Source organism: Tachypleus tridentatus, chromosome 13 (genome assembly GCF_004210375.1).
Source record: "Tachypleus tridentatus isolate NWPU-2018 chromosome 13, ASM421037v1, whole genome shotgun sequence".
Lineage (NCBI taxonomy): Eukaryota > Metazoa > Arthropoda > Merostomata > Xiphosura > Limulidae > Tachypleus > Tachypleus tridentatus.
In genome coordinates, this window is record NC_134837.1 from 38,069,126 (window position 1) to 38,090,596 (window position 21,471).

Here is a 21,471-nt window from a genome sequence, read left to right on the forward strand (position 1 = left end):
TACTGTGTTTAGTTAATGTGTTTTTCTTCCAGAATTTCTGAAGTAGAATTTTGGGCAGCTGTTACACATTACTTAGTAGATGATGAAAGTCTGACTTAAAAATAACACTCCAGGGTGCTGAAGTACCTTTTCTAAGCTAAGCAATGTCTGATAATGTGGTCTCTTGTTTTATTCCATACTATTGTTATGTCAAATTTGTATTAGTTTTCTTTGTTACCCAGTCAAACCATATGCAAACTTTACTGCATGTATACATATGTTTCTAATTAAATGAATCATTTGTAGGTTTATATTTTTTTTACTTCCAAACCATTTATTTCTTTTAGGCTATAAATGAAATTTTTTTGCAATTTAGAGTATCTATTTGTGTATGCAGAACATGTTTAGCATGAAATTTCATGTATTTTTTTCTCTAACAAGATTTGCAATTAGGCTAAAATATTACAAATTTATTAAAAGTTGTAAAATTACCCTGATATTATTTTCCAACTTTTTCATGCAAGGTGATAATGTTTTTTTAATCATTTTCCAAACATGTAATAATAATAACTTCTGACTGGAGTAAGTTGTTTGTGATGGTGAGAAACCCAATTAAAGTAAAAAGTGTCTCAGGACAGCTGGTATGGGTATTAACACTTTTACTAATAAAGCAGAGAACAACGTTTCAACCTTCTAAGGTCATCTTCAGGTTAACTTAAGAAGGTCAAGCATTGTTCTCTGCTTTGGAGTAAATTGTGTGTACCTTGAGCTAGACTGAAAAATCAACTTGCCCAACATACCTATTATAAAGATTAAAATGCATTGTTACACCAGTTGGTGCTCTCACTATTAACTGTTTTTTACCATAAAACCAGTAATGTCTCACAAGGTTCAGCCAGCTTTAGGTAAATATTACTAACAATATAAAAAGTCTTCATAATGAAAGTATAATACTAAAAAAAGTAATAAAACTGGATATATTAGAAACTGAAACCAATTCCATTAATGAAGGTAAATATAAAGAAAGTAAAGAGTATATCTTACCTGTGGAACATAAAAACATTACATTCAGCCCCCATAATTCCAAATGTCTTCCTCAACAGACATATGTACTTGTAGAAGTAACCTATTAAGTTAGCTTCTCAATCTACGTTGTATTGGAACTTAATCATCAGCTGTGTTTATACTTTTGAGAAACAGTAGCACTTTAAAACAGATTTTGTTTAGAAATTTTACCTGAAATTCAGTTTTAACATTTTGTAAAATTACTTAAAAAATAACACAATTTTTACAGCAATTCAGCTAAGAAAAGCAAGTCCAGTAATTATTCATTATTCACATTAAGCTACTTGACATTTGTGGAAGAAATGTTTTTTAAGGAATATAAGTATGTCACACTGGTATTTTGTTCAGTAATAGTACTCTATTTTTTTTGCCAGCCATTTGTATTGAAGATCCAGTATTTTCATTTCTAAGTAAAATGTGAGGCTACTGCAGTTGATTTAAAGTCTTTAATGAATTATTTTTTTCTGATAGTTTTTAAATGTTTCAAATATATATATTTTTTTGCTTAACATTTATTACTTCTTGGAAAAAAACTGTATCACTTTTGATTGTCCATGCTGAATTGGAGTGTCTTAACTGTTTCACTTTTAATTTGTTTACACTTACAGGGGAAACACAATCAGATCTTGAACTTCGAAACATTTTTCCAAAAGATGGAGTACATAAATGGACATATCAGTGTCAAGCTAGCAATGATTGTGGGTCTGTTCTTTCAAAAGAAGTGGTTGTTGAACTTGATAGCCCTACTGATGATACACCTTATTATGGTGATCTGTTTTTTTTAGTTTTTTGTTGTTTTTTTCCTAATTGCAGTATTATGATAAATTTTTGCTATTACCAATATGACTTATTGAACACTTGATGATTCAGGCACTGTAGGAGAACAGACAAGACTATTTTTTATTAAAAGCTTGTTTTTGAGAATGTTTGTTGTAGACTAATTTAAGAAATTAAGAACATGACAGTAGAAGTATTTCATTTTCTCTACAGGCATCTCACACTGTATTGTTTAGGCTTTGATAAGATGTATAAAAATATTAATTGCAACTACACTACCTGAAGGATGGTGACTATATTTACTATACCAGTTTAATGCTTTTTATAGTCTTGTGGCTTTTCATTTTAAGTAAAGAACTCTTATTTCACAAGACTTAGAGTTTGTAAATAAAATTTATCTGGTCTAGAGGCAAAGGTTTAAGTTTTTAAGTTATGGCTACACTAACTATAGGACTTAGCAATTAACTTCATTATTTATGAGTATTTATTACATTGATTAGTTTCATAGAATATAGTTTACTAATTGATATTAGGATTAAATCAATTTTGAAAATAATCAACTAATTAAAATTAGTTTTTCTCATTCTTACCATTTTCTGTTATTCCAACTGTCCAAGTCTCGTGAAAATCATAGAAAAGTTCAGTGTAATGAGCTGCACAATTAACTGATTATCAAAATTCACTTCTCTTTTGCAATATCTTCCCTACTATATAAGTTGCTAACTGATATAGTTGATGTATGAAAAGATGGTAATTTCATTTGTAGTAAGTGCTGCAAGAACATGTGTAAAAATAGTTTGTGACATGAAAATTTTATTTGTTTGAATATGAGTTGAAGAAACAAAGCATATGTTTTTACAAGGTTCACAGATCCTTTTTTTTAACTTCACAGAAACTTTATGTTGATTTTTAATTTTACTTACGTACTTTTATGTACTTGTGTATAGCTACTGCTCAACTGACCTTCTTCAAGATGAGCAAATGAACTAATTTATGAAAGCTATAAATCACTAATATTTCTTGGTAGTTTAAAAGAATGGAAAAACAAATAATTTGGTATAAAGAATATTTTATGTTTTGTTTCTTGGAAAATAAAGAGGTAATAAATTTAGTTAACAGAGTATTTAAAAGTTATTGGAACAAAGAATTGAGCAATTAATTTTCTTGTAAAATTTATGCATATTTGTAGTGTTATTTCAAATGATGTGTAAAAATAATTACTAGTAAATTAATAAACAATTTTATTTTGAAAGAGAATACATTTCAAAGATGATTTACTGCTGAGGGAGTAAAAGTGTAATGTGAACAACAAAATTTGATGTGTTTGCTCTTTAAGTGAATATTTAAAGTAGCCTATTTTGTCTTCATTTAAAGACCAATGGTTAACATTGTCTTCATGGTGTTTCCTGTTTAGATACAACAAATTTCTTAACTTCAGTTTATGAATCATTAGGATTCTTGCCATAAGAGATTTGAATTGTTTATATTTTATATTTCTGTTTATTTTAATAATGCTTAAGCAAGACTACTGGTAAGTAATCCAGACTGCAGATTGGAAGGTCTGAGATTCAACTTAAGCTGTGAGAACATTCTACATTTAGCAGTCAATCGTTTTGTAATGTTAAGAGTATCTGCACCAGTGGTGAGTATTTCTGACTTGTTTACTTCCCACTGATCAGCATTTCAAAATTGGAGAAGCATTGTTTGGGCCTTGAATCAGGCTTAAGGTCACTGGCTCAGCTGTCTAGTCTATAAGTGCCATTCAAAATATGAAGTACCTTTGTTAAGTTTTATTAAAAATAAGTCAGATACTCAAAAATGTATGTATTCTTCTTCTAACTTGCATTAGATCTCTACCTAATATAAAGTCCATCTGACATGTATATACACTTTGTCTTTTGAAGCTGTTGACAAGATAGCACTTCTCATTGCTAATGCAAATTATATGGGTAACATATGGAAACCTGTTCCAGCTAGTATAGCTGATGTACGAGAAATGTCAGATCTCCTTACCAAGGCTGGTTTTCGTATTTTTGCATTCCAAAACCTAACACTGGATGAGATGAAAAATGCTGTATCTTTGTTTTGTAGTCAACTACGTAAGGGTGTGTATGGTAAGTTGTACTTTTTTATGTTATAAACCTTTTAAATGTTAGCATTATAAAATTATCAGTTAAAAAAGTAACATTTTATTTGGAACTATAAGAGTGTTAAATTTTTTGTGCTTAAATTTACTAACAGACTATTTATTTACTTTTTATTAATTATTATTAATATTGTTATTTTCTTTTTTGTAGTGCTGTGTGTACTAACAAATATACTTGGCAATGCTGGGTTTGAAAAATAATGAATGGAGCATAAGCCACCTTTTCTGTTATTTTGAGCCTTAGGAAATGAGATCTTATTGGTAAAATTGAAATGAGCACTGGTTTGAGAATATTTATCCGACTACTTACCTGTTTAATCTCCAGTTCTATGACATTTTGCAGCCACAATTTTGCCCCCTGACTCTTGGCAGCCAACAATTTAACAGCCAAGCTCGTTGGCAGTGGATAATTTTGCACCCAGGAAAATTGGCAGCGGATGATTACCCAGCCAAGCAATACATAGTTAAGTTATCAGTGATGACGAGAAACCCACTTGTTGAGAAATTTATATGCAAAAAACGGCTCGTTTGGGCTGAGAAAACACTTTACATAGAAGAGCGAACAACGTTTCGACCTTCTTCGGTCATCGTCAGGTTCACAAAGAAAGAGGTAACTGACCGGAAGCTGAAAACATGTTTCAAAGGGGTTGTGTAACTGTGTGTCGAAATGTAGAGGGCGGTATTAGATGTTTGAATATATAATTTTATTTATTATATTAATATAGGTATAAAGGCGTTCCTTTATATTGGTTTATTTTGGGTTTAAGTTGTTGTATAAGTAAGGCTTCTTTAATTTTACGTTTGTTTATGTTTGTTTCTTTATTTAGTATTTGAGTGTTTTTTATGGTTATGTTGTGTTTATTTGACTTGCAGTGTTCGAAAACGTGTGAAGGTGACTTTTATGTTCTTTGAATCTGGTTTCCATTTTCTACTTGTTTCTCAATATAGAAGTCGTGGCAGTTTTCACATTGTATTTTATAAATAATGTTGGTGTGGTGTTTGTCAGTGTAGTTTTACATAGTATAGACCTCAGTTTTGTGCGGGTTTTGAATAAATTTGGTATTAATTGGAATGTCATATTTTGTTACTAATTTTTGCCAAATGTTGGTTATTTGTTTGCTGATGTCGGGAATATATGGTATACAGCAGTATATGGTTTCGTGGTTTTTGATTCGTGAGCTGTATTTACTTTAGTTGGTTGATTTTGCTTTCTGTCTAGGTGTGTGCGTATAATGTTTTCTACGGTTTGTGGAGGAAACTTATTGATGTTGGTGAAGTATTGTTTTATTTTGTCTAATTCATCGTTAATTTTATCTGGTGAGCATAGTTTTATGGCTGTGTTTATTTGGTTTCTTAGTATGTTGAGTTTTTGTTTTGTTTCATGTGCTGAGTCCCAAGGAATGTATAGTCCAGTATGGGTGATTTTTCGGTGGATTTCTGTTTGAAATTGTGTATCAGTTCTTGTAATTTTGAGGTTAAGAAATGATATTTGATTGTTTTCTTCCTGTTCACATGTGAAGTTGATGTTGGGATGTATAGAGTTAATGTGATTGAAAAAATTAAGTATGTGTTCTGTAGATTTGAATCCCGCAACCGTGTCATCTACATATCTATACCAGTATAGTGGTGGATGTAATGCTGTGTTAATTGCTTGTGTTTCAACTTGTGTTATAAAAATATTGGCTAGAACTGGTGATACTGGGTTGCCCATGCTTAGGCCGTTTGTTTGTATATAGTTTTGGTTGTTGAACATGAAGTTTGTCTTTATCGTGGCGAATTCCATGAGGGTTGCTAATTGGTTGCTGGGAATGTCTATAGTTGGGTTAGAGTCTCGGATAAAGAGTTCTAAGGCTATCTTGCAGGCTTCAGTGGTTGGAACTTCTGTAAAGAGGGATATAACATCGAAACTGGCCATTAAGGCTTTATGATTAAGTTGATTTAGATTAGACTTGAAATTAAAAGAGTCTTTGATGAATGAGCTGGCTGATGTTACATATTTGGAGAATGCCCATGCTATGTATTTACCAAGATTGTAATTAAACGATTCATTTGTGGGTATTATTGGTCGTAATGGACAATCTGGTTCATGAGGTTTGGGGATGCCGTATATTTGTGGTGTGCGTGGAGTGGCTCACGCCGACCAAAACTATATACAAACAAACGGCCTAAGCATGGGCAACCCAGTATCACCAGTTCTAGCCAATATTTTTATGACACAAGTTGAAACACAAGCAATTAACACAGCATTACATCCACCACTATACTGGTATAGATTTGTAGATGACACGGTTGCGGGATTCAAATCTACAGAACACATACTTAATTTTTTCAATCACATTAACTCTATACATCCCAACATCAATTTCACATGTGAACAGGAAGAAAACAATCAAATATCATTTCTTAACCTCAAAATTACAAGAACTGATACACAATTTCAAACAGAAATCCACCGAAAAATCACCCATACTGGACTATACATTCCTTGGGACTCAGCACATGAAACAAAACAAAAACTCAACATACTAAGAAACCAAATAAACACAGCCATAAAACTATGCTCACCAGATAAAATTAACGATGAATTAGACAAAATAAAACAATACTTCACTAACATCAATAAGTTTCCTCCACAAACCGTAGAAAACATTATACGCACACACCTAGACAGAAAGCAAAATCAACCAACTAAAGTAAATACAGCTCACGAATCAAAACCACGAAACCATATACTGCTGTATACCATATATTCCGACATCAGCAAACAAATAACCAACATTTGGCAAAATTAGTAACAAAATATGACATTCCAATTAATACCAAATTTATTCAAAACCCGCACAAAACTGAGGTCTATACTATGTAAAACTACACTGACAAACACCACACCAACATTATTTATAAAATACAATGTGAAAACTGCCACGACTTCTATATTGAGAAACAAGTAGAAAATGGAAACCAGATTCAAAGAACATAAAAGTCACCTTCACACGTTTTGAACACTGCAAGTCAAATAAACACAACATAACCATAAAAAACACTCAAATACTAAATAAAGAAACAAACATAAACAAACGTAAAATTAAAGAAGCCTTACTTATACAACAACTTAAACCCAAAATAAACCAATATAAAGGAACGCCTTTATACCTATATTAATATAATAAATAAAATTATATATTCAAACATCTAATACCGCCCTCTACATTTCGACACACAGTTACACAACCCCTTTCAAACATGTGGTCAGCTTCCGGTCAGTTACCTCTTTCTTTGTGAACCTGACGATGACCGAAGAAGGTCGAAACGTTGTTCGCTCTTCTATGTAAAGTGTTTTCTCAGCCCAAACGAGCCGTTTTTGCATATAAATAGTTAAGTTATGGTGTTGTTCATGATGTTACTAATGTTAACTTAACAAGAAATTAACATCCATTTGAAAATTGACCTCACTATTAAACCTGTAAAAAACATAAAATGTCTGCATTTGCTGTTAGAACTTCAATACATAGTCTTCTCATTAAACTTTCATTGATTTATTTTAAAACAATTACAAACAGCCGATTATTAACATCATGAACAACATGGTAACTTACGTAACATCAAACAGAGGAAAGCCGAAGGCATGCAACAATGGATGTATATATTTATTTGATAAGGGTAGCAAGAAGGACAATCAGGTAACTTTCTGCATGTGTGAAAATTACAGAACTTTGCACTGCTACATAAATGTAGCTACATGGCTATATGATATACGAGTTTTTTTTCTTAAACTGTAATGTTGATGTAAATATTCAGCTGGGTAATCATCCACTGCCAATTTTCCTGGGTGTGAAATTGTCTGCTGCCAATGAGCTCGGCTATCAAATTGTTGGCTGCCAAGACTCGGGTGCGAAACTGCGGCTGCGAAATATCGGGATACCTTAATCTCCATCTTTGGAGAGTCCATTTGAGTTACTCTGCTACACTTCATCAAATTTGGTTCAGCTAATTCTTCAGAGCAACTTGTAACAGAATACAGACAAATTAAGAATTCGAGATACAGGTTGAAGTGAGTGGATTGTACACTTGTTTCACTTATAGCATAGTTTAATTTCTAACATCTTACTCCAAAACAAACATAATTATGTTGGTTTCCCTTGTGTTCTTAATGGTTAATCTAGTGCTAACCAGATAAAACCAGCTACACACTGCTCAGTAATTTATGCCCTTCCCTTTATTTGAATATTATGTAAGAACAACTGCTATCATATATTTTAGAGATGGTGATGTTTACATTATTAAATATTAGAAAAAAAACTTGAGAAAAAGAATGTGCAAATCATGTGTAATAGCATGCTTTTTTTCAATATGTATACCAAAAAGAAAAGTTATTCTTGATTCATTGAGAATAATCTTTTAGCATACATTAAGTGCTCAATAGTGAACACTACACATGGAGAATGTATTGTTCTGTTATTGATGGAGGGTTATAATTTAATGATGAGTGCATCATAGACATTCACATTCAATATGTGTACCTAGAACTAAAATAATATCATGACCCTTTGATAGGTGTATAATACTGAAAAATGTGTGGAAGCATACATACTATAATAAGGATAATAACACTTATTTTAACTTGAACCCCTAAAGGAGTGAAAATGTGATATAACTATACTTCCTTACCCCAAACAAAATGAATCATCAAACATAAAAGATAAAAAGGCAGAATGAAGATACAACAATATGGAAGAGATAAAATATGCCTTAATAAGATAGAAATGTGCATAACTACAAAATGAGATCACATAGTTGTCTTTAGGATGCACCATGAGCAAGATTTAACTTTTCCTATCTGATGTACTTGTTAAATTTTCATGTTAGGCATATCAGGCATGATATTTAACATGCATGTGCTTCTTATCAAAAGTAAACCTGATGTGCAGTGAGGATCAAAAAGGGACGGTGAACTAGTTTGTATTTGACTGATATGTTTAATTAGTTTAAAAAGAGGAGTTTAGGACATTATACTCGCCATTTCACAGAACAAACAGTTTAATACCTCATGATCTAATCAAAAAGTGTTTTTTAATATGCACTAAGCTATGTTACAATCAATATTAGAATGCACCCTCCAATAGGAGGGTGATGCGCATCCTCCATGTATAGTATTCTTCTTCAGCATTTTAGTTACTGTAATTTTCAGCATATAAGATGCGACTTTTTTCACAGTTTTCCCAAGCTTCGACTTATATGTCACTTTGGCTTATCTAAGGATTAATCATTAAAATTTCTCAATGTTTCATAAAATAAATATGAATTTTCTTTTAGCTGGGAAGATCATCATGTGATTACAATGAAGCATGCTTAATTAACCAATCAACAACAAGCTTACATTCTCTTGACCCTTTTCATTCTTCATTACAAGTACAAATAAAAAAAATAACAACAAAATTACCCTATATCTCACAATGCCTCCTACTAAGTCATGTAAATCCTACAGAGAAGCATTCGAGCATTTGCTGAAGAAAGTGGCAGGAGTATAGCCACTTACTCTGAGTACAGTTGGTATCAGTGAAAAATGTGTACAAGACTGGTACAAGCAGAAAAAAATATGCTCTATGCACAACAAAGATAACTAAGAAAGAAACTCATGGGTACAAGACTAGATGGATAAATTGTCTTTCATTTGTTATTTCTTATATATAATAAAAGAAATAAGGGGATTTTAACTTGTTATATTTTTATTTCATATTCTCTATTTTCTGACTGACTTTTGTGTTCATCAAATTTCTTTGCATCTTGCACCATATTTATTCCATTAGCATACAGTATACAATGTAGTGGTATCTTACTTGATCTATTCTCATCTTATACTCTGCATTGACCTATATATGAATTAAGGTTGATAAAATTAGAACTTTAACCCTTTTGACTTGTACTTTACATCAATGCATATGTCAAAAAATACAGTATACCAAGAACTCATTCGTTTCCTTGGTACTGCAGTATTCAGTCAGTTATCTTTTTTTCAGAATTACAAATCTTTTTGCATTGCGCTAAGTAATTAAACTTTCAGTTAAAAATCCCACTTCTCATTTATATAATTCATTTTCTTGATTTGTACTCAAAGTTTTGTGAGTTCTCTCAACTATGAATATGCATATCCATGTTTTTGACACATTTCAATATCTAGACACTCCTTAATAAGAGTAGTCTTATACTGTTTCATTGGCAACTGGAGGTACTTCAACAGTGAGAAACATTGCTACCATTGTGATCAAAGTTCTATTTTACTTTGTTTCAAATCTAGATATCCCAATCTTCTGCTTCTTTTAGTTTTTGTTGAGCCTACTTCATCTTTTGATGCTTTTACACAGCTGTTCCCACTACCAGTTTTTCCTTTTGGTTCCTGTCTCCCCAATAAAAATCTGGTAATCCAACCATAATCCTTTTCTGCTTTCATATTACATATACGTGACACACTTTTTATTTTCTACAGTTCCACCTTCTCTATCTTTTCTTTACTGTGTCAGTTTTATTTTTGTTTTCTTACCAACTTTATTTTTGTTTAATCTTGTTGATTTTTTTTGGTCACAATCTCTATCAGATTTTATTGTCACAACCTCTATCAGATTTTATTGTCACAATCTATCAGATTTTATTGTCACAATCTCTCTCAGGCCTTGAGAATTTTAATCTGTCCATGAAATCAAGGTTTTTCTCACCCTTAAGCTTCAGTTATTTGTATCTTTTCTTCCAGTATGGGGATCTTCTTTTCCTTCTTTGTCTTTGTCAATCTGCTCATCTTTGTTTGTGTGTTCACAGTTCACCTTCTTTCTGAAGCTTCATATTATGACTCCAGCAACTTTATTGAGGAAAAATCATACCTACCCAATCTCCACCTTAGCTTCAATATTTTGTATAGAGTTTCAGTTTACTTGTTTGTTTTGAGATTTGCTTGGTTAGGTAGCCTTACTTTCTGAAGCTTAACTATCTCTGTCATACTTCAGGGAACTTTAGCTGGCACTCTTCCATTGAGATATGGTTTCAAGGGAGTTCCTTGTGTGATGGAAACCTCAACTAAGGCAGCTCATCAGCAGTCATCTCTGATAACTTGTGTTTTCCCTTTATCTCTATTTAGCGAGCTCCAGCAGATTTCTTGTTTGTAAAGGAGCCTGATAGGGTTGCCTCACATATACATAAATCTCCAAAGTTATGCTTCACATTCAAATACACATAATAATAGTGATGGATGTAGATATCAACCTACTCAGCTGATTGATTCCTGCTGTCTCTATTTGTAGTAAACTATTTCACAGTCTCTAATGCAAATTTTATGATTATACCTGTTTTGTTCATGCAACTTTCTGGTATTCTCCTTTATAATTTCTTTCAGTGGTTTAGGAGAGTTCTTATGCAGTACAAGTCATTGGTGTGGTGTGTACAGGTTGTTGCCAATGCTAAGGACCAGGCCATTTCTCATGATGTAGGTCTAGAATGATCCATCCCTGTAACTGCATATTTTTTGTAAGAAAATCAAATTTCTTGTGTGTTGTACAGTTTGAAATATTGAGCTGCACTTAATGTGCATGGTCTGCAACTTCTGGAGATGTACAGAATGTTTGACCATCCTTCACATTCCATCCATTTTTGTAACACAAGATGTTCTGTTGGCAGATCCCTTCTGCATTACTGCATTACTGTTTGAGATGGATGTGATATCCTGCCAAATGATTTTCAACTACTTCTCCCCTTCCCTATAGTGGAAGACACACACTATAAAATTTCCCTTTCTGTAATCATATTTTCAGAAAGGAACTTTTCATATATTTCTTTATGCCAGTCTATCCAGAATCTTTTCAATGTTGGATTCTAGCAATCTGTTCTATGGAGAACTGAGTAACACGTCCTTAAATAAACATTTTCCTTAACTCAAATGTATACCGAAAAGAGAAGTTATTCTTGATTCATTGAAAATAATCTTTTAGTGTACATTAAGTGTTCAATAGTAAACACTACACATGGAGAATGTATTGCCCTGTTGTTGGTGGAGAGTTATAATTTAATGATGAGTGCATCATAGACATTCACAGTGCATTTTATTATATTTAGGTATAGGAGTTGCATTCTTAGGCTAGGAACATGTGCCAAAAACTTTTCAGTAGCATTGCAAAGTATTGGCTATCTATTCATTGAAGAGATAAGTATCTGAAATACATTTTCAGTTAAGGAGAATGTTAATATTTGGATTTGGTTCATTAAAAAAAAAAAGATTTTAAATGTTTTAATTACTCCTAGTCTTCTATACGTTTTCATAAACTTAAAATAGTTTTTCAGATATTAAGCCATTAAAAAGGCCTCAATTGTGAGTTATTCCATAAAATAAATAGAATCTAAATTTCTGACATAAAGTAGTTTTGCAGCTTCATTATGAGAAGTACTGAAAACACATGGTATATTTATTCAAGCTGATGTATTAATTAACTTGTTTAGTTTAAATTATCAATTTTCCATACAGCATTACTGGATGACCTCTTTTCTATTTAGACCATGTAGTGCCTAACATTATCTACATCTAATAATTAATGTTGGCAGCTTAGTTTTGCTTGAATGATAGTTTTAGTTGATGAATCTAAAGTGTGTTAAGGAAGTGTTTCCTTATTTAAAATAAAAACAAACTACTATAATGTTTCTCTAACCAGCTAGTGTTGTATTCAGTGATTTTCTGTATTACTTCTTGTCATGTATAGAAAATGTATCCTTGGCAGACAATGCCGATTTGGTGTGGTGACTATATGCTAAATCTGGAAAGCAATATCAAGTTTGTGTTGAAGCAGTATACTTAGTTATGATAGTGTGGACTGCTGTTTTTAGCAGCGAGTAAAAATAATTCTTTTTGCAGTACTTTTTCAACGTTACAGATTGTTGCTGTTTTTTTTTTTTTTTTTTCAAGGATTATTCTTCTATGTTGGACATGGATTTGAACACTACAAGCAAAACTTTCTGGTACCGATTGATTCATCTTGTAACATGAATCCCAGTGAAAACTTGTGTGCTCAATTTGTTGCAGAATGTATGGTACAAAAGGACACTGCTCTCAATGTATTACTTTTGGATACATGTCGCTTCCAACTGCCAAAGAGGTGTGTAAGATCATAGAAGTGATAATATAAGTAAATCAAGTCGACAAATAAAAAGAAATAAACCAATTAAAAATGCAGTATTTGAGAACAAATGTTAGGAAGCCAGCATATTCCACATTAGTGTTAATCTAATATAATTGAATTTGGTTAAATTGATATAAGAAATAATGTTTTCATGAAACAGTAAATATTGTTTAAAGTATGTAATTTAAAAACAGTGGTTTAATAGCATTTCTTTTCACTCATCATAGTTATCAGGATATAGTAAATCAATATTAGTTTTATTTGCTGGTAGACTCAAGTGAATTTTTGTTTTATCGAGAACAGCTTATTATCCAACAATTGTATATACAAAGAGATAATTGCAAGAATCTATGCTATATTAAATCATTCAGAAAATTTAGAACTATCTATCCAAAGCACTTGTAACAAGTTTTATACCTGTTTGTCAAACTTAGGTTGTTTTTTTTTACTGTGTATGTATGTTTATAAAAATTGAACAATTGTTTATTAATTTATAACTTTACTTGAAAGAGTGCAAGTTTTTGTGGTATATAATACCCTATGCTAGCAAAGCATGGTCTATTGGCCAGTAGTTCTTGTGACGTTATGTCAAAATAGGATATAGATTCATTATTATTCTATGAATGTTTTGTTTCTGAATTCATTGTATTTGTTATATGTTGTTCAAATTACTGGAAAGTGTGTTAGGATATTTTCACTTGCATCCCATTTGAAAAATGTTAAATGTAATAAAAAGAAATGATACTATGGAAATATTTATGATAGTTTTATTTGTTCCATGCCATTACGTGATATAGTAATCCTGATAGAATATACGTCTCAGAAGGGGTGAGAAATACTATCTATGGATTTTCCACGTAAGTACACTGTCATTCTATTTGCCTTAAATACTCATCTTCTTTCAATTTGATTTAGAATATTTGGTCTTTAAGTACTTTTGTAATTATTCCAATTTCTGGTTCAGCTGCTTTGCATTTTAAATGATTAATCCTTTCGTGACAGGTCTTAGGTCAAAGGCCATGACATCAAGTTTGTTGACTTGCATTCAAAATGTTATTGAACTACTATTTTGTGAATTTATATCAGTAAGTTTGGAATCAAATTGTAGATTATAAGACAAATTGGAATATTATGTATGAGTTAATTTAAAGTAAATATTAAAAGAATACATCTAAATATAGATTTTAGTGAGTCATGTGGTATGTTGAATGCAGCACTGTTTAAAATTAGATGTTTGTGATGTCAAAATACTAGGTCCTTAGTTTCATAAAAATTTGGAATTCATATTACTCATACTATACAAAAGAAGAACCTCATATCTTTTTATTTTGCTGAGATATGGCTTATGTACTGAATCAAACATAGTGACCCTGTTCACTTTCTTGCATTTTTTGAAACAGTCCCTTTATACACTTATTTTAATATATGACGTGAATAACCAGTCAACAGTGTAGAATGTTCCCAGAGTGGTTTTTTGATCCAAGATTTCAAGTAGGTAAGTTGTGCTGTAAGTTTTATGTTTTTAAAACTCTAAATACATCTTAGTTAATAAGCTGAATAAATAACAGTGGAATTCTATTGTATCAGTGTAGTTATTTATTATTTTTTGGTTATTAAACTGTGTATATATAAAACCTGAAAAAAATTTGTTGATATCCTCAACATGTGAAATTTAAAAGACTTAGCAACCTATGTCCAGCAACAATCAAGTACAAAGGCAAGAAGAGATAATTGTTTGCTTTACTTCTTGATTTATTGTTGTACATTTTAGGAAAAATAAGTTTAATTTATTTCTAAATAACAATAGTGTGTGTGTGTGTAATGTATAATAATTGAAATGTGACTGTATATTACTGGAAGGTCAATATAAAAATTAATAATAGATATACAGACAGTCTCCAACTTACATAAGGTTTACATTTCAAAAACCTTTACATAAGTCAAATTTTATGTAAGTTGGAAAGGCCTAGAAGAGATACAGTCATGTGAAAAAGTTAGGACACCCTATGAAAGCCTGTGTATTTGTGTAACATTTTTGGATATATAGATATTTAATCACAATTTTAACGATACTGAGAGATTATAGGAATATAACTAAATAATTAAAACTAAAGGAAAAGACTTTTCAAGATCTTCTGTCCTGGAATGGCCGAGTCAAAGCCCAGATCTTAATCCCATTGAGATGCTGTGGGGTGACTTGAAACAGGCTGTACATGTAAGAAACCCCTCAAACATCTCACAGCTGAAAGAATTCTGCATTGAGGAGTGAGGCAAACTTTCTTCAGACCAATGTCAGAGATTGGTAGATGGCTACAAGAAGCATCTCACTGCAGTTATTTCAGCCAAAGGGGGTAACACTAGCTATTAGGGGGTAGGGTGTCCTAACTTTTCCTCAGTTAGAATATGCATTTTTGTAGAATTACATTTACAAAAGTCTTTTCTTCAGTTTTAATTATTTAGTTACATTCCTATAATCTCTCAGTATTGTTGAAATTAAGATTAAATATCTATATATCCAAAAATGTTACAAAAATACACAGGCTCTCATAGGGTGTCCTAACCTTTTCACATGACTGTATGTGCTGATTTAATGGTTTTATATGCCAACATTGCTCTACATCACACAATACTTAAATAGGCTGTGTGGATATAATAAAAATGGCCAGCAAATACAAAAAAGTTCTCAGAAGTGAAGAATAATTCATTTGGGATAAATTTTTTTATTACTAATTACAATCTATACCACCACCAGATGTCAATGCCATTTGTTCACATACAACTGAAGTCACATGTGTGTGAACTTACTACAGTAACCACCACCAAGTGTCTGCATGATTTATTTTAAACACAGCTAAATATAAATAAGTTTTAATAATTTTGTTTATTGGTGATAAGAAATAGAAAATTATTTAAACATTTGTACATGACAATTAAAATCACTTTACGTGCATTAAAACTAATACCATCCAAGCTTGCAGGAAATGGTGTTTTAATTGTGGAAGAATGAACTTAGTTGTTAGTTGAGGAAGGTGGAAAAGGAAGTGCTTCAGATAACAAGAAAACTTCAGGGTAATCAGAATCGACATCAAGAGTGGTGGAAGGTCCAAGCTTAACGAGAAGGGGATTAAGCAACGATTGTTTGCTAGCTTTTTTTTTTTCCTCATGTAGCAGGTAAAGACATCTCCCATCCCATTTAAGGCTTTTAAATAGTGAGAGCTATTGGGGTACATTTTCTCAAACCGCTCTATGTCACAGAAAGCAAGTATCATTTTCTTTGCTATGAAGCACAGGGTTTGTCAACTAACTCATCATATGGTTCACTGAGCGATTTTGTGAATTTTCACTGCTTCTAATTGCATGAGTTCTTCATTAGACTTTAGGAGAGCAGATCCTTTCACATATTCCTTAATCCATTCAGCATTTTTTGCTATTGTATTTACTATAGACACTGAGAGACTGAGTTCACATGCAATAGATGAACATATGATAAGGTTAGTCCACCCTCGTGTTTCTTTATCATCTTCAATTTCATCTCTAGATCTATTTTAGTGCATTTACAAGCAGATTTACCATTTGTAACACCAGTGTGTCTTTCTCCAGTCATGACTAGGGAACAGAAGTTACTATCACAAAAAACAGAGAAATTATTATGAACAATGCAAGAGATGTGTTCAGTGTGAGAATATGTGAATGAATGAGAGGAAAGAGAGAGGTGGGCAGGCACACAGTAGCATCCTTAGATGCTATTAGATTGTACTGATTAGATTGTAGAAATTACCATGTGGTAACTACAATAGTGCATTGATAAGAAGACTTAAAGTAAATTTTTTGCAACTCGACAATTTATCAATGGGTTTATAAGAATTGTTTACGTAAGTGCAAGTTTACATAAGTTGGGGACTGTCTGTATGTGTAAATATAAAGCATTATGAGATTTAAGCTAATTAGACTAAACATTTGTATTTACATGTTATTATATGTAGTCATCCTAGCATGAAAAAAGCATAATTTATGTTTATTTCCTCTTTTTTTTCATGATTACAAGGTTGGTCAAGTAACACACCCCACATTGAGTACAGAAAATAACATAAATATAAAGTCTTACTGAAAACAAACATTTGAAACATATTTAGGAGGACTTAGAGATTGCACAAATAATATTTGAGATTTTTTTTTTGTCTTGACATTATGTCACTGCATGGAGAGTAGTAACGAAACAGACTCTATTTTACAAATAAATCTCTAGTAAAATAATTCACTAATAAAATCTAATTTTTTGTATACAAAATACTTGTAATCTTTACTAAAAAGTTTACCAAATTTTGTTAAGATACACATGCTGTATCAAAGATTATAGTGCAAATAGTGGAAATGTATAGATGAACTGTAGTGTATATTATACCGAGCCTGTAGCAAAAGGGTTAGACAAATATTCATTATACCATAGTATGACAGATAAGTCTTTTGTCAATTGCCATGGCTGACCTCAATACAGTGATAAACAGCAGCAACTGATTTTAAATTTTTTAAATTCATGCAGCTGTAAATGTAACAGTCTTTTGATAATAATATTCAAGATGAAGTTTCTTTTTTTTTTGTACAAACATCCATGACTTGCACCTGGTTTTCTTCAACTCTTACTTCCCACTTTTATTGTCTGTATCTAAACCTCATTTACATTAGATCAGCATAACAGTGATGCATAGTGCAATATGTTATGACTAATCCAAACAAAACAGAAGTTATGATGCAATGGTAGCAAGATTTAATGTAAATATGATTGTATCGGGTAAATGAACGTCTAGATTTAGATTTTTATACCGGAAGATGTTTTTTAATTCAAATCTGTTTATGAGCTTCACAGCTTTTCAGTAAATTAATACAAGATTGCAGTGGATATATATATATTCCTATTTTGTGTATCCCAAACCATATTTAAATTTAGTATATCATGTTTCAAAAAGCAAAGATTTCAAATAGTAGTTAAGACTTAAGTTAAGATTTGCATGTATGCATCTATTTAAATAAATATTGAAATTATAACCATACATATTGTGTAGTTCTTGCTTATATTATTGAAAATTTAGATGTATTTTAATCTTTTTCATATATATAAGTTGTTTGTTAGGTTAGGGATGAGTATAATTTTTAGTTAAACTACAATTTACTTTGTTACCATGTAAAAAATTGTATTGGTCAGCCAAATTAGCAGATATATTTTGTTTTCATATGAAAGAAAAAAACTTTGACCAAAAGTCGTGTTTTGTATTGATTTAATTTATTGTGGAATGTGTATAGTAGCCAAGTGGTTCTAAAACTTTTTTATTTATTTTTTTACACGAAACGTGTTATGTCGTTATACTTAGGAGTTCTGATCGTTATTCTTGTGAAGTCAGAGGAGAAGAAAATGGCAAATATGTCAAATATTTAAAGAAGTATCTTCTCCGAAAAGAGCCAATATATGAGATACTGTTAAAAGTTCAAGAAGGTCAGTTGAAGGCTAATTTTATATGTGCATAAAGCAAGTTATATTAAAAGCAAATGAGTTCCATCAATCTACTTATATAATCAACATTTTGTAATGTTGCTACTATATTTGAGTTAAATAATTTGGTCCCAAATATTTATTATATTTTACCACTAACCTTCAGTTGATGCATCTATAATATAAGAAACATATAAAACAAACAAAAGTGTGGCATAGTCTTTTTTTTCTGTAAAAACAAATTCAATACTGAATTTTTATCATGTGTGTATATATATCTTTTTTACTGTTTGAGTTTTTAGACTTTTTCTATAAGTGTATGCAAAGGAGAAACTATTATTCGTTGAAGGAGAATTGTTAATTTCATTAGGTTTTACATATCACAAAGTTTGAAGTAGAGGTTACATAAATTACCAACCAAATGTTAAAAATTTAAATTAAAGTTTAAAACTTTCAGTTTATGATTTTACAATTATGGGAATATATCATTTTCTTTTAACTGCAATAAATATTATATGAGAAACCAAGTACAACATTTTATAAAGCTATGTTGAATGTATATTAAATGTCTGAATAATGAGATTCCAACATTTTGGTACATTTTAAACATTATAAGGAAAGTCTAGCTACTAACAAACTTAAGACTTACATAGTAATCTGATTTGAACAAAGGATCCTACAACAGTCAAGGACTGTGTAAGTAGTTTCAAACCCCAAACCACTTCTTTTCAGTTGCAGATAATAAAAGCATCCATTGAATGTTATATTACACTCGACACTATCCTTAATACTATAAAACAAAATATCAAACATGTTTTCTCTATATTGGTAGAATATGTGTTAAAAACTTTAATTAAAATAAAGTACAGAACAACATTTCAGTCTTCTCAGGGTTACTTTGTTGTAATTACAGTTTTAATACCAGCCAACTTGAGGAAAATTTTTTACTTCAAGTGGGTTTCTCATCATCATGAAAATATCAAACAGCCTACTGTTAGCAGAAAATATACTCTGAGTGTTCATTAGAAAAGACTGGTTATAGATATAACAAGCCTACAAAATAAAATAATTTGTGCTATTTACTATTCATACTTTAAGATGTAACTGAATATTTGTGTGTTTAGTGCTGGTATTGTAAAGAAGCAAGAATTGCTTAATGCATATGTTGTTATATTTTGCAAGCTTAACTTTATGAACTGGTATTTTTATGAAATTAAATATTCTTAATAGAAGAGTTCAGAATTTGAAGTACATGTTTTGTTTTGTCACTTCTATTTTTGACGAATGTGCAATTGTACCCAGAGCCAGTGCTAAAATTGTCTGGACCTTGGTGCAAGAGAATGAACACCCCCCACCAAAAAAAAAAAAACAACAACAACAAAACACAACCAAACAACAACTAAACCTAAAATAATTTGTGTGGAAACAGCATTCTATTACTGAGCAACAGCAACTAATATTGTTAAGGTCAAATAAAATGTATGCCTTACCATCTTAAAGAGCTACATGGTGAACTTTGGTTGTAGTATAATTTTCAGACACATTGGAAAAAAGTTCACTTATTTTGCAATTTTGTTTTCAATTTAAAGTACAGACAGTCTTTTCTTTGAAGTTGTTGAGTGTAGGTAGTTATTTGTCAGAGGCTGTTTCCTGAAAGATTGTTCATTGCTTGCAACTGTAAGCAATACTTATATTCTAGTTAGATTTAGGGAAATGCTTAAGTTTTTCTCTACCAGGTTTGGAAAGATTGCACCATCAGGTAAGTGATGAACAAGTAAAGCTATTTCTGTGGCAATGTTTAAAGTGTTTATGTCCCCAAGAAATCAAGCCAGCTCATCATTTGCTTGTTTGAACTTTTTGTTACTTCCAGATGCTTTTATGTGGACCAAAAAAACCTAAAAACAATTCATATTTGTGAAAAACATCAAAGTGTTTCTCAACTTCTATCAGAACCTTATCTTACAGGCAATTAAAAATAAGACAGATTCAGATTCTTCCTAACTACTGAAGGGATTATTAGTAAGCTTTGCTGGCAGGTGCTTTCAGTGTCTTGTATGTTTTTGACAAATGCAACAAATAAGGTGTCAGCAATCATGGAACAACTGTCAGATTATTGAACAAAAAAAAATTTTTAGCAAAGTATTGGAGGACTGTAAAATCACTGTCACATAATTGTTGGTGCTAAGAATTTAATTCCACACAACCAGACCTAAAATAAATGAAAACAATTCCAGCATTTTCACAAGGCCTGTAATTTTAGATGGGGTTTCACCATTGCAGTTGCTACTTTCTGATAATTTGAGCAAAGGATTTAATAACTTAGGCAGTTTTTCACAAACTGTCTTTGAGGCTACAGCACAAGCACTCCAGTAGGTCTCAAAAATTGACTTCAATATCTAATGTCTCAGGTGCTTAACAAGGATATCCCAATGTTTAGTGGATACTGAAAATATCTTCTAAAGATGCTGAAATATTCCAAAACAATTCTTTGTTTCTATGGATATTCCAATGCAAGATTCCAGGGAACAGTAGGGGACCCACACTGATGTTCACTGACCTGTCCTATTCTTGCTTGAACTCATTGGTAGGCTCTTTTTATATTAACCCTGTTGTCAGAACACTGACCTCTACAACCTCAAATTTTATTTTGTACTGTGTCAGGTATGTAGCCAGCTCTTCCATTGTATTTTCAATATGCAAAAACTCCAGAAATCTCTCCTGCACATCAATTTGTTTCTAATAATTTTAACATATCTAATCACTATTGATAGTTGTTCCTTGTCAGAAAGATCTGGAGTACACTTCGTCAGTGCTCTGTAGTCACGGACTTTCTGTATTTTGTCTCGAACCTTTCTAATCACAGCCTA

At 31.5% G+C, this 21,471-nt stretch overlaps 1 protein-coding gene across 4 annotated transcripts in view; it reads left to right on the forward strand.

Annotated features, from left to right (window-relative positions):
• The window catches only part of LOC143236931 (mucosa-associated lymphoid tissue lymphoma translocation protein 1-like), a 64,563-nt gene that overhangs the window by 29,051 nt on the left and 14,041 nt on the right, over positions 1-21,471 (forward strand). For all 4 annotated transcript variants that reach the window (XM_076475628.1, XM_076475631.1, XM_076475629.1 and 1 more), the window contains exons 7-11: positions 1,653-1,811; positions 3,726-3,935; positions 12,906-13,095; positions 13,917-13,976; positions 18,486-18,607. In XM_076475628.1, coding sequence (XP_076331743.1) covers positions 1,653-1,811; positions 3,726-3,935; positions 12,906-13,095; positions 13,917-13,976; positions 18,486-18,607 — 741 coding nt within the window. The remainder of the gene's footprint in view (positions 1-1,652; positions 1,812-3,725; positions 3,936-12,905; positions 13,096-13,916; positions 13,977-18,485; positions 18,608-21,471) is intronic.